The sequence below is a fragment of the Haliotis rufescens genome, unplaced genomic scaffold (genome assembly GCF_023055435.1).
Source record: "Haliotis rufescens isolate VD_foot unplaced genomic scaffold, xgHalRufe1.0.p SCAF_18, whole genome shotgun sequence".
Taxonomy (NCBI): Eukaryota; Metazoa; Mollusca; class Gastropoda; order Lepetellida; family Haliotidae; genus Haliotis; species Haliotis rufescens.
Genome location: NW_025963868.1, coordinates 29,268,664 through 29,286,985, shown reverse-complemented (window position 1 = coordinate 29,286,985; position 18,322 = coordinate 29,268,664). Strand labels below are relative to the sequence as shown.

Below are 18,322 nucleotides of genomic sequence, written 5' to 3'. Positions count from 1 at the left end.
TGGACATCGTTTACCCCTGTTGCTGCTGCTGTTAGAATGCGCGCGCAGTGGCGGGAGTAGGGTATAAGTCGCTTTGAACAATAGTCCAGTTAAACTACGAATTGAAAACATATATAATGTTTTATAGTTAAGATCGTAATTCGGGAAAATAAAAAAATGGCACTATACGGAAGCCTTTAAGGGCCATTTGTTTTTTTATATTTTTTTCGATACTATCTTGAAATTTCAAGATACTAAGTTGAAATTTCAAGATAGAGAAGTTGAAATTTCAAGATACTTAGTTGAAATTTCAAGATACTAAGTTGAATTTTCAAGATACAAAGTTGAAATTTCAAGATAGATAAGTTGAAATTTCAAGATACTATCTTGAAACTTGAAGATACTAAGTTGAAATTTCAAGATACTAAGTTGATAATTTCAAGATTATTCACTTCAAACGTATTTTTACATCTTAGGATGTTTAAAACTTAGTATCTTGAAATTTCAAGATAGTATCGAAAAAAACGAAAAAAACAAATGGCCCTAAAAGGCTTCCGTACATATAACATGCTAGATAAATGCAAATAATTCATAAAACCCTTTGGTACTGTTATTTCTTATTGAAAACAAATGTTTTTGTTAAATATGTTTCTCATACGTCCCCTCGGATCCGCGTGTAGAGCCAGTGTCTCGCCTGTAGGCATTGTGCTACCACACAACTCTGTTGCACACACAGATATTTATATCTTTCTGCGTCGTAGAAGCAAAAAGCGTGTTTCTGAAAGCATGTTTTAAACATAAATTGATCAGGGTTGCCCCTTAGGGCTAGCATGGTGGAGACGAAACTCCAGACAAAGTTGTACAACTGTCGTTGTTTTGTGGAAACCGTTCTTTAGTCCACGCCCGACACGAATTACTTGAAGGAATCTAGACCAAGATTTAGTCCCAGAAATATAGTTATTGTATATATCTACAAAATATGAAATATAATCCAAATAGAACACTGAACAACATGCTTAAGTTCAGACTTGCCTTGAAGCCGTTGTAGACTTGAGCTGGATTCGGGTTTTTTAATTTATTCTCTATGGCCCAGGAGACAGACAAGATGGAAACTACCACTCGCGTAAAAACGGAAGCTATCACCACATTTATTGATCAACATTTTATACCGCATGTCTTAAGGATGTAGTTGATAGATTCAGTATACAGGCGATATAGTTGATAGATTCCGTATATTGGCGATGTAGTTGATAGATTCAGTATACAGGCGATGTAGTTGATAGATTCAGTACACTGGCGATGTAGTTGATAGATTCAGTATATTGGCGATATAGTTGATAGATTCAGTATACAGGCGATGTAGTTGATAGATTCAGTATACAGGCGATGTAGTTGATAGATTCAGTATACAGGCGATGTAGTTGATAGATTCAGTATACTGGAGATGTAGTTGATAGATTAAGTATATTGGCGATGTAGTTGATAGATTCAGTATACAGGCGATGTAGTTGATAGATTCAGTATACAGGCGATGTAGTTGATAGATTCAGTATACTGGAGATGTAGTTGATAGATTAAGTATATTGGCGATGTAGTTGATAGATTCAGTACACTGGCGATGTAGTTGATAGATTCAGTATATTGGCGATATAGTTGATAGATTCAGTATACAGGCGATGTAGTTGATAGATTCAGTATACAGGCGATGTAGTTGATAGATTCAGTATACAGGCGATGTAGTTGATAGATTCAGTATACTGGAGATGTAGTTGATAGATTAAGTATATTGGCGATGTAGTTGATAGATTCAGTATACAGGCGATGTAGTTGATAGATTCAGTATACAGGCGATGTAGTTGATAGATTCAGTATACAGGCGATGTAGTTGATAGATTCAGTATACAGGCGATGTAGTTGATAGATTCAGTATACTGGCGATGTAGTTGATAGATTCAGTATATTGGCGATGTAGTTGATAGATTCAGTATACAGGCGATGTAGTTGATAGATTCAGTATACAGGCGATGTAGTTGATAGATTCAGTATATTGGCGATGTAGTTGATAGATTCAGTATACAGGCGATGTAATTGATAGATTCAGTATACAGGCGATGTAGTTGATAGATTCAGTATACAGGCGATGTAGTTGATAGATTCAGTATACTGGCGATGTAGTTGATACGATCTGTAAAGCCCGTTTTAGTAACGTAACAACGAACAGAATATTTATTATTTGCACTCAAGCCGGGATGCTCGGCATTTGAGGTACAAATTTACAAACAATATATAGATAAGATGGCGGGGGTGTTTTTTTATAACATTGATTTTTTTACAATTAAAAAGTTCTTTAAATTTAAGCATATTTGTTTTTTTATTGCATTTGGAACAAATATTTTCCGTTGGTTTTTAAAAAAAAACACAAAGAAAAATATAATGGAATTCATCACCAACATCGCTCACGTCCTGACCATGTATGTGGTCTTACCAGGGGGACGGTTTTACAAAGAAGGAGTAGGCACTAATTATCTCGAAACCGACAATATATAGTGGAACCGTCTGTATAGACTCCCTGGCCAAATGAGTGAGTGAGTGAGTTAGGTTTAACGCCGCTTTTAACAGTATTCCAGTCATATCGCGTCGTGTCAGCTTAATGTGGAAGGAAAGCCCCACGAGCACGGGTATGGTGCTGACAAACCTAGAAACATAATTGGGGCGAACCGGAATTCGAACCCACAATCATAGGTTTCTGGCGTGCCCAAGGGACGCAACTCTGCACAGCGAATCGCGGCGCCTTAGATCACTGGGCCACCCATGCCCCCCAGGGCCAAATGTAGCGGCGAGTTAACACTGAATTAATGGCTTTTGATTTTGAACAACCGGGCCTTGAAGATCACGTTACAATTTAGATCTCTATTGTTTTTCTTTATTCTGCATTTTGTCTCCAGATTCGATTATTTACAGACCGCCGTCATATAGCTGGAATATTGCTGAATGCGGCGCTAAACAACAAACACAATCGAAACAAATAACATAAAAAATAAAATCCCTGAAAATTCTTAAAAGAAAAGATATGTTTGAGATCTTTGAAAAAATGGCAATGTTGCAAAGCGTTTTTCTTTTCTTATTCTTTTTTTTTCATTAAAAAAACCAAACAAAACATTTCAGGATCAGAGTTTCACAACAACAAAATATTGAACTGAAAAATATATGATCCAGATACAAAATTATCCCACCCCATCCCACCCCTCCCCCGAAAATCAAATGATCAGGTCCTTCCATAGCCTTCATTTAATTGCTTTGACTCTTAGAATTTACCGATAATTGGCTAAGTATAATTATGTCTCTTTCAGCCGTCTGGAGAGACAGACAGTTATTTGACATCCACAATTCAAGCCTGCATTAATGTCACATAGCTTTCGATTTATGGCAGAGGCGAGAATGTTATATATGATTATGTCTGACTTGCAAGAGACCCGTGAAGATCCAGGTTAGAATAGGTCTTCAGCAATCCATGCTTGCTGCAAAAGGCGACTATGCTTGTCGTAAGAGGCGACTAACGGGATCGGGTGGTCAGGCTCGCTAACTTTGTTGATGCATGTCATCGTATCCCATTGCGTGGATCGATGCTCATGATGTCAGTCACTGGATTGTCTGGTCCAGACTCGATTATTTACAGACTGCCGTCATATAAGTGCAATATTGCTGAGTGCGGGGTTAAACAACAAACACAAACAAAACAAAAAACATCGAAAAAAATAAATTGTCCCTGAAAGTTCTTGAAAGAAATAATTATGTTTCAGATGCATTAAATTTACTAAAAATATTCCCAAACCTAAGAATATGAAATGGCTGGTCCCTAATCACGAATGGTCCTAATGGTTACTTGTGGGCAAGTGCATTCGCGAACAACTGGCATATTTCCGGGGGGGGGGGGGCACGAGTGGCCCGCTCGTCTATGGCGTCTACCGCGAGTCGCTGTGCAGAGTTGCGTCCCTTGGTCACGCAAGAAACCTATGATTGTGGGTTCGAATCCCGGTTCGCCCCGATTATGTTTCTAGGTTTGTCAGCACCATACCCGTGCTCGTGGGTTTCACCGAAGTGGTACTCACTCACTCATATTTCCGCGACGTACAAGATACCATTTAGAATGCCCCGTGATGGCACGAGCCGTATAGTCCGGGGCTACGGAGGGGGCACGGTTTGCCCAGGAGACCGAGGCGCCGCAATTCGCGTCCCTTGGGCACGCCAGAAACCTATGATCGTGGGTTCGAATCCCGATTCGCCCCTATTATATTTCTAGGTTTGTCAGCACCATACCCGTGCTCGTGGGTTTCACCGAAGTGGTAAACGCCTGAGACCTGCATCACTTCGGGCTTTCCTCCAACCTTAAATTCACACGATACCCGTGAAGATCCGGGATAGAATAGGTCTTCAGCAACCCATGCTTGCCGTAAAAGGCGACTAACGGGATCGGGTGGTCAGGCTCGCTGACTTGGTTGATGCATGTCATCGATCCCAATTACGTGGATCGATGCTCATGATGTCAATCACTGGATTGTCTGGTCCAGACTCGGTTTTTTTTTACAGACCGCCGTCATATAGCTGGAATATTGCTGATTGCGGCGTTAAACAACAAGCAAAACAAAAATCACACGACGTGATGCAACTATATATTGTTGAACACCAACCCCCACACAGGCACACAGGAACACAGGCACACAGGAACACAGGCACACAGGCACACAGGTACACAGGCACACAGGCACACAGGTACACAGGCACACAGGCGCACAGGCACACAGGCCAAAGGAACACAGGCACACAGGTACACAGGCACACAGGCGCACAGGTACACAGGCACACAGGCGCACAGGCACACAGGCCAAAGGAACATAGGCACAAAGGAACACAGGCACACAGGCACAAAGGAACACAGGCACACAGGAACACAGGCACACAGGCACAAAGGAACACAGGTACACAGGCACACAGGCGCACAGGCACACAGGCCAAAGGAACACAGGCACAAAGGAACACAGGCACACAGGCACACAGGAACACAGGTACACAGGTACACAGGCGCACAGGCGCACAGGCACACAGGCCAAAGGAACACAGGCACACAGGCACAAAGGAACACAGGCACACAGGTACACAGGCACACAGGTACACAGGTACACAGGTACACAGGCACAAAGGAACACAGGCACACAGGCACACAGGTACACAGGAACACAGGTACACAGGCACACATGAACACAGGCACAAAGGCACACAGGAACACAGGAACACAGGCACACATGAACACAGGCACAAAGGCACACAGGAACACATGAACACAGGCACAAAGGCACACAGGAACACAGGCACACAGGAACACAGGCACACAGGAACACAGGCACACAGGCTACGGAAAGGGGCGAATGGTTAATGCAAGAATAATGCCTTTCCTGACGAAGCCTTGTCATTCCGAACGGCGTCTTGTAGGTTACGGTCTTGTAGGCGTGCGGTGAAAAAAAACAACACTTCCCGTGGCTGTAACACGCCGAGATTTTTTTTGTAATGTCTCAACAGCTTTCATCCGCTTTCATTACAGTTTTCACGTTTGTTAATTCAGTTTACGATGGCCATAAAACATCGTGATTAAAACCCCCCGGACTGGCCCTATCCCCACACTCTGACACATCACGCAAGGGGCCGATGTAAACAGGCATGTACAGGATATGGTGAATGCATTTGCAGATTCTTTGATGCTACTCGGTAACCTAGGACAACTAATTACCGTATTCGACGTAATAAGCGCCCAGGGCGCTCTCAAAATTAGAAATATGGGGGCTCTTATTTGAATATTATTTTGGTGAAAAAACAGAGTTGAACGAAAGATAAATTTCGTGGTTTATGCTGACAGCCTCAAATGTTTATATACAACAGATATATTTTTCCAGAATTGAATTGCCAATAACACACGAGTGCGTATTATACGCGAATAAATAAGTCTTGTGTACATTGATCAATCGGAAGGGGTGTTAATTGGGATTGTTCACTAGCCAATATATTAGGAAATATCGCCGTGGGTGCTAATTAGAGCGGGGCGCTTATTACGTCGAATACGGTACACGTCACGTGGCGTGGAGCTGAAGTTGAAACGCAACACTACACGAGGGCTGGTTGATAACTTCTGAGCCCCACAGAGAAATACTTGACGTTCAATCTCATTAAAATAAGTTCTTAGTTCTCGCTACAGCTAAAACAAATATCTGCATGATGACATCCCATTACCCGTCACGTCAGAACGACCTTTTTTCATTCAACCAATCAGGGGGTCCCTGACAAGATCAGGACAGTGACATTCGGAATGTCTTTTCTAATCATGCAACCTCGAAAAGGTTAACACGAGGTATTCCGAACGACAGTTACGGGCTGTACAACTGATTCCGTCAAAATCATCGTCTATCGCTCGCTTCAATGGGAAAAAGATTTGAACTGAAGAGACATGCATAGTCCATTGGGCAGTACCACAAAACAATATCGGTCGCCAGTTTGAAACTACTGCACTGCATTGTGATTGGCTAATGTCGACTTCCGGTCAAAGCTCTCGAAATGTCGTTCTGTCATGACACTTAATGGGATGTCCTCAGGTCTTTGTTTAACGCTAGCGAGAAGAGTTATATATTTTTCAACAGATTTCCTTCCTCGTTCATACACTTTTGCAAATGACGTTGGGGGGATTTTATTCCAGTTTCGTAGAGGTCCTTCTCTTGGCTGTCCAAGACATTCTCCACATCTGTAATGACGTCATCTGTTTGGGTAACACCTTTTTTCATTTTGGGGAACAGTTGAAAGTCTCACGGGGTCAGATCAGGAGAAGAAGGTTATTGCTGAAGAAGTTCAAAGCCACACTCGTTCAACACTCGTGGATTGTAGCCACGGCAATGGCTGATTTGTGCACTGGCGCATTGTTCTGACCGAAGAGCACACCTTTCCTTAGTCCCTCACGTCTCTTAGTCTTATTGTCATCGACCGCCTCCGTGGTCTAGTGGTAGAGCGTCCGCCCGGAGAGCGGAAGGTCCGGGGTTCGATCCCCGGCCTCGTCATACCTTAAAAGATGGTTACCCTGTCTGGCGCTCGATATTAAGTGGCTAAAAGAAGCACTTGTCGGCTCGGAGTCAGTATACTGTGTAGGAGTGGGGTGTTCATGTTAAACTGCGGCATGATATCTCAGTGAGCTAGCACTATAAATCGGCATCAGTCCGGACTAGTACAAACAGCCAAACTCAAACACACACGTCGCTATATACGTGCAATAATCTTGGACGCGACGCTAAACTCCCCTTCACCTTAATGTCATCAAGTAATTGCCTCAAAGTGCAGCATAAGATGTCTGGCCTTTTGGAAGATAGTCTCCTGTGATGACACCCTCCGCATCTCAGAACAAGGAGGTCATACGTGCCATAACCGTTCCAGCTGATGAGACACTCAATGCCCTGTTTGGCGGTGTATATGTCAAATGCTTCAACTGCTTTGATTGTTGTTTGGAAGTGGTGAACCCATGTTTTATCCATAGTCATAAATCGTTGCAAGAACCTTTCAGGATCAGCTTCAAACAGATGTCGTGCCTGGTGCGTTTTGGATCAGATGGCAGAAGCTTTGGTAGCCAACCAGCCGAAACTTTCTTCATTGCCAAAGCACACAAAGTTTCTGTGATAACGGAATGTAACCGCGCGGGTCATTTCTGGCGTTTCTGACGTGACAGGTCTTCCAGGACGGGGGTCGTCCTCAAGGCTCTCCCTGCCACGCGTACACTGCCCTGCTCTTTATGGCTGGAGGCACGTACACGAACGTATACAAACACAGTGTAGTAGCAGTGGTAGTAGCAGTGGTAGTAGCAGTGGTAGTAGCAGTGGTAGTAGCAGTGGTAGTGGTTGTTCCACACGTAGGAGTAGTAGCAGCAGCAGCAGTAGCAGTAGTAATAGTAATAGCTGTAGTAGCGGTTTTAGCAGTAGTAGCAGTAGTAACAGTAGTAGTAGTGGTAGTAGAGTAGTAGTAGTAGTAGTAGCAGTAGTAGCAGTTGCAATAGTAGTAGGAGTAGTGGTAGTAGCAGTAGATGAAGTAGTAGCAGTGGTAGTAGCAGTAGTAGTAGTAGCAGTAGTGGTAGTAGCAGTAGAGTAGTAATAGTAGAGTATTAGTAGTCGTAGTAGTAGCAGCAGCAGCAGTAGTAGTAGTAGCAGTAGTAGTAGTAGTAGTAGTAGTAGTAGTAGTAGTAGTAGTTTGTTTCTTTGTTTCTTTGTTGTTTAACGCCGCACTCAGCAATATTACAGCTATATGACGGCGGTCTGTAAATAATCGAGTCTTGACCAGACAATCCAGTGATTGACATCATGCGAATCGATCCACGCACTTGAGATACGATGACATGTATCAACCAAGTCAGCGAGCCTGTCCACCCGATCCCGTTAGTCGCCTCTTACGACAAGCATAGTCACCTTTTATGGCAAGCATGGGTTGCTGAAGACCTATTCTACCCCGGATCTTCACGTAGTAGTAGTAGTAGTAGTAGTAGTAGAAACGACAGTAATTTCAGCTAAATATATAGGCAAACTTGTTCCCTGATCACATTGTAATGAGAACACTCAAATGATTCTGTTAGCGGTCTTGCCAAAAGATGGATGAAGCTGTTACAAGTACAGTTAGTTTCTCTGTGTACACTGATGCTGAAGAAGCAGAAGTTAGTTTTGGATGGGGCTAAAAAGAGAAGTTAGATCAGGTCATTTTTGCGAGCCATTAAACTTTTGACGACGGGAATTTGAACAATGTAACAGTCACCGAGAGATAAGATGACATGCACCAACCAGGTCAGCGAGTCTACCTTGCAATTTAGATCCCCTGGTTGTTGTTGCATGGCTTCATTAGTTCAGACAATATTTGAATAAACTAATGGATGCCGCTTTGGCACCCTTGAGTGTTTTGAAAAAAAAAAGTTTTTAAAAAATTGCCTCAATTTTCACATTCGGCTGTTTTTCGTAGTATTAAATAAACACATAATGAACTTTTCAGAGTATATAGATGTTGAATACACTTGATATACAGCATATATGTTTAAAACTTTTTGTCATGCATGTGGTAGAAGGTTTTTTAAACATTAAAACGTAGGAAATTGTGATTTTCTAAACTCTTTTATCCAGACAAAATGTAATCAATGCCATTTTACTACTGAATTGTGAATTAAATGTATTACAGTAGATAGAAAAAACAAATATTTGATTTTTAAATTTCTAATATGAAGTTTGTCATAATTACTTTGATTTATATCATGAAAATGGAAGGACTCCATTTTGTGCTACTTATCGAATTACTTATTTTGCCTCCAAACGTCCTCTGCTGGCGCTTGAGATTAATAGGGTATATGGTAATCACATTTTAATCAATGCTCAAGGGTGCCAAATTGGCATTCAGTTGTTTCTTGAACTACATGTCTTAAACTAATAAAATCAGCAATAAAACACTGTGGGGCCTAAATTCTTGTTACTGCCCTTACATTAAAAGTATACAAACCCAAAAGCAGTAAATCTAGACTAACACTTAGCCTCTGAATATATATATAATCTCTATAGAAACAAACAACAGACAGGTCAGTTCCACTTAGTAGATGGAAACATTCTATTATTGGACAAATATTTGACACAAATTGAGGTGGGGTATTCTGTGAGTGTACTGTATCGATAATGGGATAGTTACATAGAGAATCTCACCCGAGTGTCTTTTGATATCAAATATATCAACACGAGTTGATAAAAGCGGAAAAAACATTGAGGCTTGCCGAGGAGCTTTTCCACTTTTATCAGCAAGTGTTGATATATTTGGTATCAAAAGACACGAGGGTGAGATTTTATTTATCCTCCAACATCATACTTCCAACTTTTTCAGTTTGTAGAAAGTAATAAGCAGTGTCTAAAGTATAAAAAGTAATGCTTACAGCTTCAGTAGCAGAGCCATTAGTGATGTCATTTGATTGTGACGTCATGGTAACAGTGACGTCACAATGGTCTGCAAAGCATTGTGATGCAATTTCATTGCAGCGATATCTACAGTGTAGATAACGCTTGATCTCACCCAAGCGATATCTCCCGAGGGAGCCAGTTTTGTATGATAAATTACATTCTTTGATTCACCTCTGACGGGGACTGACAGTGATTAATTCGTGACTCGTGGAAAACGTAGTGTTTTTCTGGTTTGTTTGGGATGACAAATCAGTTCTCTAAATTCGGTAATTAGTTGAACTCGCGTGGATTTTATATAATGTTTAGTAAAGAATTTGGGACGGTTCGTTATAACCGTTAAATCGTTATATTCGGGTTCGTTATAAACACGTTAACGGACATGATAAATGCACTTTCAAATTGTTTCATTGTAAACAGTAACGTCTTCTACAGACCAAATTATTACACTACAAGAAGCGTTGTGAATACACAACTGAGTGCCTTATAACCATTACAATCATATATATATAAAAGCATAAAAGCATCCGACCCGTGAAGATCCGAGATAGAATAGGTCTTCAGCAACCCATGCTTGCCGTAACAGGCGTCTATGCTTGTCGTAAGAGGCGACTAACGGGATCGGGTGGTCAGGCTCGCTGACTTGGTTGATGCATGTCATCGTATCCCAATTGTGTGGATCGATGCTCATGATATCAATCACTGGATTGTCTGGTGCTGACTCGATTATTTACAGACCGCCGTCATGCAGCTGGAATATTACTCAGTGCGGCGTTAAACAACAAACAAACAAACAGACATTAAAGCATGCTAATTGAAGCACGGAAACGTATTTACGATAGAGGGTTATAATACGTTCGAAATACACCAATGGCGAGAAGGAAAACACTTCTCGGTTATAAAACGAATATATATTTTGGAAAAGACTGGCAATATACTTTATTGTTTGCATCCATAAATTGTCGAAAATGATATGGGGTGACAGAATAATTTCAATTCATAGATGCGGAGTAAAATCCACTTCGTGGCTGTGAAACATCCACCATGATTTATACATATTCTGAACCGTTTGAGGAGAAATATGTATTTCTCTCATTTTATCGCCCTGCTTCGAGTGAGATATCGCCTTAAATTAACAGCCGTTGAACCAGCGCAATGAAATGTCGGGGAGACAGCCTGGCGCGTGTTGTGGACGAGGCTGTATCATGCGCTCAATCAACAATAACCACTTATGAACTATGTCTGGTGTCCCCCGCCGCGAATGAATTAATGGGTCACTCACTCACTCACTCACTCAACCACTCACTCACCCAATCACCCATCGACTCACTCACTCACCCAACCATCCGCTCACTCACTCCCGCAACCACCCACACACTCGCTCACTCACTCACTCACCTACCCAACCACTCGCTCACACACGCAAACATCCATCCATCCATCCATCCACTCACTCACTCACTTCAGCCTCGTCTACGAGTTGTTTGCGAGTTTGTTTAATTTTATTATTAGTTACATGATCCTGTGACAGAACTGTAGTAGTCGTACTGGTAGTCGTATTAGTAGTGGAAGTGGCAGTGGTTGTGGTTGTGGTTGTGGTTGTGGTTGTGGTGGTAGTAGTAGTAGTAGTAGCAGCAGTAGTAGTAGTAGTAGTAGTAGTAGTAGTAGCAGAAAAGATATTAATGTCAGCTGCAGTGGCTACAAATATAAGTAAAAGTAAACATGGTCCCTGATCACACTGTAATGAGAGAACTCAAATGATTCTGTTTTCATCGTTTAGCGGTCTTGCCAAAGGATCGATGAAGCTGTTAAAAGTACACTTAGTTTCTCTGTGTACACTGATGTTGAAGAAGCAGAAGTTAGTTTTGGATGGGGCTTAAAAGAGAAGTTAGATCAGGTCATTTTTTAGCGCCATTACACTTTTGACGACTTTTGAACAATGTAACAGTCACCGCAACCACACACACACACACACACACACACACACACACACACACACACACACACACACACACACGTAGCCACACATACACACACCAACACAGCCACACACGCACACATCCAGCCACACACACACCACCCCACCCACCCCCACAGCCACACCACACACCCCCACACCACACCGCCCCCCCCCCTCCCCCCCAACACACACACACACAGCCGACACACACACACTACACATACACACACACACGCGCGCGCGCGCGCACACACACCAGACACGCACGCGCGCGCGCGCACACACACACACACACACGTTAAGCCGTTAAGCCGTTAAGTACAATTATCTATTGTGTATGTGTGTTGAGGGGCTTCCAACTTCATCCACAATGTTTCAAGAAACGGCACCTGAGCGTTGACTTAGCGAGATTTTAAACAGAATGAATTAACTGCTACAAATCACGTGACTGCCTAAATTTCGTTAAATGTGGAACTAGGCGTTGATTGACCAATTACATGTGCTGTTGACCGACCAATTAGTATCTGGTGTTAATCAACCAATCACGAACAACCGGTTTAAATGAGACCGTGATCAGTGCTGTACCGGGCCGTGACCAAACGTTGAACTGTTAGTTAAAGAGATTTCGGGTTATGAAAATAAATGTTACCAACAGCTCAATACAATAGCTATTATGGAGGGGTCAGATTCAACGAGGCCAAGAAACAAATAAAATGTCACTGAAAGCATTATTATACATGTATAGATTCTTGCTGAGTTCAAACAGCCATAATCATAATTATTCCTGGTTCGCAAATGCTAAATATTAATGTAATACTGCATACAATTCGTCTATTTTGAGTTCTGTTAAAATATTCAATCTCCGATAATCAGTTGTGTATGTTTATAGTATTATTTATTGAACTTAATGTAATGGTCTATGTGAAAATATAGCTTGGTTGCGTGGGTTCGCGGGAATGGCTGCTTCGTCTGAGGTTCGCTCAGACTTGTGTTATCAGTTGTAAGGAAAGCAGGATTTATCGATTTCTCTAGTTAGTTCCTATCATCGCCAACAGAGGGCACAAATCAACAGGTGCACGCGCGCCAAGCAACCTCTGACCTTGTCAAAGTGTTTCAGTCTTTTGTTCCCATATACGATTTGATTGGTCAGGATCTGAAGGTACGCCAGTTTTGATTGGCTGGGTGAGATCAAACAGCCGCACACTGTCTACAGAGAAGGATGCATGCATTGATTCATTATATACCAGTGAATTGGCTGCAAATTCGAAGCTAGGAACTTATTAAGCATAGAAAGTGTTGTGACAATCGCATGGAGAATTCTTAGCGGTAGCGGAGTGGATACTGTCATGAATTGCGACCTGATGCCATGTGTTTTTCTAACAGGAATCGCTTTACTAATTTTTGGTAAGTAAACACGCTTTCTTTTGAGTTTCACGTAGACTTGCCGCACGAGATATGCGATGTGCAGCGAGTCACTTGGCAATTTAGATAATTATACTTGATTACATGCTTGCTTCATTCATATTGCACTGTTGACAACTCGGCGGTGCAGCTATTTCTCCGTGAGTAACGGCGAATGCACTCGGAAGCTAGCGGCATAGCGCTTGTCAAACTTCACGTAACACGTGGGGGTTGCAGTCATTTGTTTACAGTGGCTGTCAGAGTGCGGAGCGTTTGTTGGCAAACTGAAATACGACTTTTCTTACAACTATATTGGCTCCAGTATCCAACAAGAGATTATTTCATAGGCAATTGAGATTGCTATTTTAGTCTGAGCATTGTCTTCAGAACAATAACTGTATGATGTCTTCTGACTCAGTCAGAAACTGCACAATTACACGTTTGTCGGAGTTGGCGTAGTTCCAAATGCAGCCAGTTTCTTTCTTGTGTCATTCGTGCCGGCGTGAAGATTAGTGTAGCGACGGTTTCCGCTGTGAAATAAGAAATAGATCAATTCTTCTGGAGAGATTTCTCTAGTCGTAGATCATTCGGCTCTGTCGAACTTTTGTGTTACCTGTGTTTCCAGACGTTGTGCAGGCGGGCCGCGTTAAAATGAAAATATATCGATGTATGGCTCAGATCTCTATCCACACGTTCTGTCCAATGTTTTTTTTATATATTTAAAAAAAATAATATTGTAAACTTTCTTGGCATAATAGCATTGTTTCACCTGATTCCTTTATCCCAATGATAGATTCTTGTCTCCCATGGAAACACCTTGGAAAAATTCAAGGAAAAAATGCCATTTCCTCCTGATATAGATCTAATACTGTTTCATTAAGTGTAATTTTATATAATAAATTTTAAATGTCAAGTATAACTCAACAGTAAAATATGTTGTAAAATTGTATAGCGTACATATCAAATTATTCAGTCTGATAATTTACATGAATTATCTTTAAAGTCTTTGCAGTCATTAATTATTAAATTTGAATAATATAACTGTTAACAGCTAACATTCCCATTATCCTTAAGGTCATTTCAGAATAATGGTGGCCACGTGAATGCAAGCAGTGGAAAAAAACAACTTTTTGTGCATACTGCTTATATCATAGGCTTCCCGTTTCAGTTAAACGAACCAGTATGTTTGCGGATTTTCAGGATCATTCGGAGACAGAATATGTAGGTGAATGTCCGTGATAAACACACTCTCTTTTTACAGACACAATCAGAATGATACACAAAAAGTATATCTTCAGTCCATATTTGATAATATATTTGTTTACCTTTGCAAAATTTTGGGTGTCAGCCTCAAGACTAGAACTTATCTAGTCTTTGGTTTTAATCGTTAAAAGACGTTTGATGACCTTGTTTCTTATACATGTGAAGAAGAAAATATTCTCATTAGACTGCTTCATCATTTATGATGCTATTTTCCAAATGACTGATAAGAACTTTGTATCATCAGGATGCTTTTTAAAGATTTACATAGGAACGTCTAGGAGAGATACAGAGCCGATAATTGCTGTGAGACAGAATCAGGTGGATCAGGTTGGATGGGGATGTTTATGGGCAATGTTGGTAGTAAGGTAAATATCATCGATCGGCCGAACATTAAGCCCAAAGTGCAAAAGTAGTTCAATTACAAGCACATATGTTTTGACATTGTTTATTTCCTCATCAACTATTAGTCCGATTCCACCAAATCAGTTTCTTTTTATTTCTGTATTATTATTATTATTATTATTATTATCATTATTATTATTATTAATGCAGGGATAGATTCATCCCTCTAAGGCCTCTGGAATATTTCATAAGTAGCCCAAATGTTTTTTGAGCTTCTATATGTATTGAATGTGATGATATTATGGATGCAGGTGTCTGATTTATTTTGTTCAAAAGTTGGAATTCAAAAAATTCTTTGCTCCAGACTTGGGTCCAAATATTGGCCACTGAAGAGTTCAAGATATTTCCATGGAATGTGTTTGCTAGAATGGCAGTTGTTACGTTTTCATGTAACTCATTGATAGGTATCATATTGCTACAAAATGTATTGAAACGGTCAGAACACTCATTGTCCTCTGTAAACCAGTAGAAATGAATGTTTGTTTGTTTGTTGTTTAACGCCGCACTCAGCAATATTACAGCTACATGACGGCGGTCTGTAAAATAATTGAGTCTGGACAAGACAATCCAGTGATTGACATCATGAGCATCGATCTACGCAATTGGGAACATGCATCAACTAAGTCAGCGAGTCTGACCACCCAATCCCGTTAGTCGCCTCTTACGACAAGCATTGTTGCCTTTTACGGCAAGCATGGGTTGCTGAAGACCTGTTCTACCCTGGATCTTCACTGGGTAGGGGACAGGCACTGTATTGCTATTCACAGGTATAGAAATGAGTGAACCCCTGCAGGTTATAGTGTAGATACCTGCAGAGTGACATATGCTAGTTGTACCACTGGAGTATATATATACACAGTGTATACAGTTGTATCTGTCTGACTCTGCAGTAACATGCTGTTATACCACAGGTGTTTATTGTGACAGCATCTGTGGAATAAACACATGCTACACACCTGATAATTAGTGGTATTGTTTGTCGTGAGATAGCGTTAAAGGCTAACTTAACAGTCATTGCTTGTTTCAGTGAAGTCTTTCAGTCACCTAGGGGTTTATCCAATCTTCTTAACTACCGTATTCGACGTAATAAGCACCCCGCTCTCATGGCGATATTTGCTAATATATTGGCACGTGAACAATCCCAATTAGCACCCCTTCAGATTGATCAATGTAAACAAGACTTATTCATTCCCGTATAATACGCACTCCTGTGTCATATGCACCATTAATTATGGGCAATTAAATTTTGGAAAAACATATCTGCCGTACATAAACATTTCAGGCTGTCAGCAAACCACAAAATTTATCTTTCAACTCTGTTTTTTTTCACGAAATAATATTCCAATAAGAGCCCCCTATTTCTAATTTTGAGAGCGGCCTGGGCGCTTATTACGTCGAATACGGTAAGTACCCCTGGCAGGCAACTTTGGAAAAACTTTATTTGGGAAACAAAATTAAGTTTCTCCAATTCAGAGGCATTTTAAGATTTTTTTTGAGATTGCATTGCAAGTGATAATATAAAACTAAATATTCAAACCTATTTCTAATTATCGGTCCTGTTATCTTTGAGATATAGGTAATCTCTACAAAGCCATCCCATCCATAAGATCAGTTATTAGTTATATATATTAATACGAATTGGGAAATTTTAAATTCCAATTTGGGAATTTGTAATTAAATTTGTGGCACGAATATTGGCTTCTGAGCAGGTCTCGATAAATCCCTGTCGCTAGCTTTCTTCCTAAAACTGAATAGTATGCGACTATCTCAAACTGATAAAATGTCGTAATTACAGAGAAAAAGTGTTGATTTTACACAAGGTGCTAATCCCAATGTATCTACTTAGGCCTGTACTGTAGATGGGTGTGTCATGTAGGGCTGGGACAAGTCCAAATTTTCTACCCAGGTACCCGACACCCTATTACCCAGCCCTACCCGAATACCCGCTATAGGTCTCAAGAGTTGGGAACAAAATGTCCGAATGGGAATTGTTTTACTGCAGCCCTGGCAAAAACTATTCAGATACATGTATACAACGATCTGATTTATGCATACACTGCAGTTGATAGACGCTGTATCCTTACTCGAACATATAAAAGTCAGAACGAATGCTTGCATGGTGAGAATGAAATGTGAACATTAGCTAAACTTGTAGTGTAACCATTGAGTTTTATTGTTAATGTTATCAAACAGAATATCACGTGACTAACCACATGTCCGGGTAGTCATGTGGGTACCCGCGTCTTACTAAGGACCGACCCAAGTACCCGAGTTACCCATCCCAGCCCTAGTGTCATGTTTTAATTAAGTAATTTGATCGGTGATTGATTGGTGAACCAACAAAGTGGAATTTTTTTAATAGTTCATTAGATGAATTTATGGGGGACAATAAAATTGAGTACACAACTATCAACACGGCTCTAAAGAAACAATTTAAACTCTGAACTAAAACACTATAGCATGATAACCAGACAAGATTTGCAATCTTCCAAAGGTAAGAGCGTCCACTAGCCTTTTTATCAAAGTCTTGTTTCCACCCTTGCCCACTTTCCTGTGCTAAATATGATTGGACTTTCCCACATATCAATAGTCCAATCAGAGATCGTTTCACAAAGTCAACATCCACGACTGGTACACGTTCGTATGAAAGTGATTTACCACTGCCTGCCTTTGTGGACACTAATATGTCATTTACATCTTTTAACCCCCCCCCCCCCCCCCCCCCTGACGATTGCCTATGTTTTTTGTGTCAGGGATGAAATCGCAGATGTTTCCGTTTTCTGATCGACAAGGTCATCACCTATGGTAGTCGTCATCTTTGTGAAGAACAGAGATCTGATTGGATATCATGTTTTCATAACAAGGTGCACAACTCGTGATCTACGCAAGGTGGCGCCAGGTTCGAGCCAAAAAAGTGGCCTTGATGTGGCAAGGGTAAAAACTAGGCTTTGATATAGGCTTGTGGACACGCTTGCTTTGGGAAGAAGAGATTTGAAGGCTTGGTGCCTTGACTAACAGTACTTCATGTGGCAAGGATAAAAACTAGGCTTTGATATAGGCTAGTGGACACACTTGCCTCGGGAAGATGAGATTTGAAGGCTTGGTGCCTTGACTAACAGTACTTGATTTGCAAGGGTAAAAACTAGGCTTTGATATAGGCTAGTGGACACGCTTGCTTTGGGAAGATGAGATTTGAAGGCTTGGTGCCTTGACTAACAGTACTTGATTTGCAAGGGTAAAAACTAGGCTTTGATATAGGCTAGTGGACACACTTGCTTTGGGAAGATGAGATTTGAAGGCTTGGTGCCTTGACTAACAGTAC

At 41.0% G+C, this 18,322-nt stretch overlaps 1 protein-coding gene across 3 annotated transcripts in view; it reads left to right on the top strand.

The window, feature by feature from the left end:
- Positions 1-13,147: 13,147 nt before the first annotated feature.
- LOC124117182 (protein turtle homolog A-like) overlaps positions 13,148-18,322 on the top strand; it is a 407,202-nt gene continuing 402,027 nt past the window's right edge. For all 3 annotated transcript variants that reach the window (XM_048398558.1, XM_048398559.1, XM_048398557.1), the window contains exon 1: positions 13,148-13,338. In XM_048398558.1, coding sequence (XP_048254515.1) covers positions 13,281-13,338 — 58 coding nt within the window. In that variant the 5' untranslated portion in view covers positions 13,148-13,280. The remainder of the gene's footprint in view (positions 13,339-18,322) is intronic.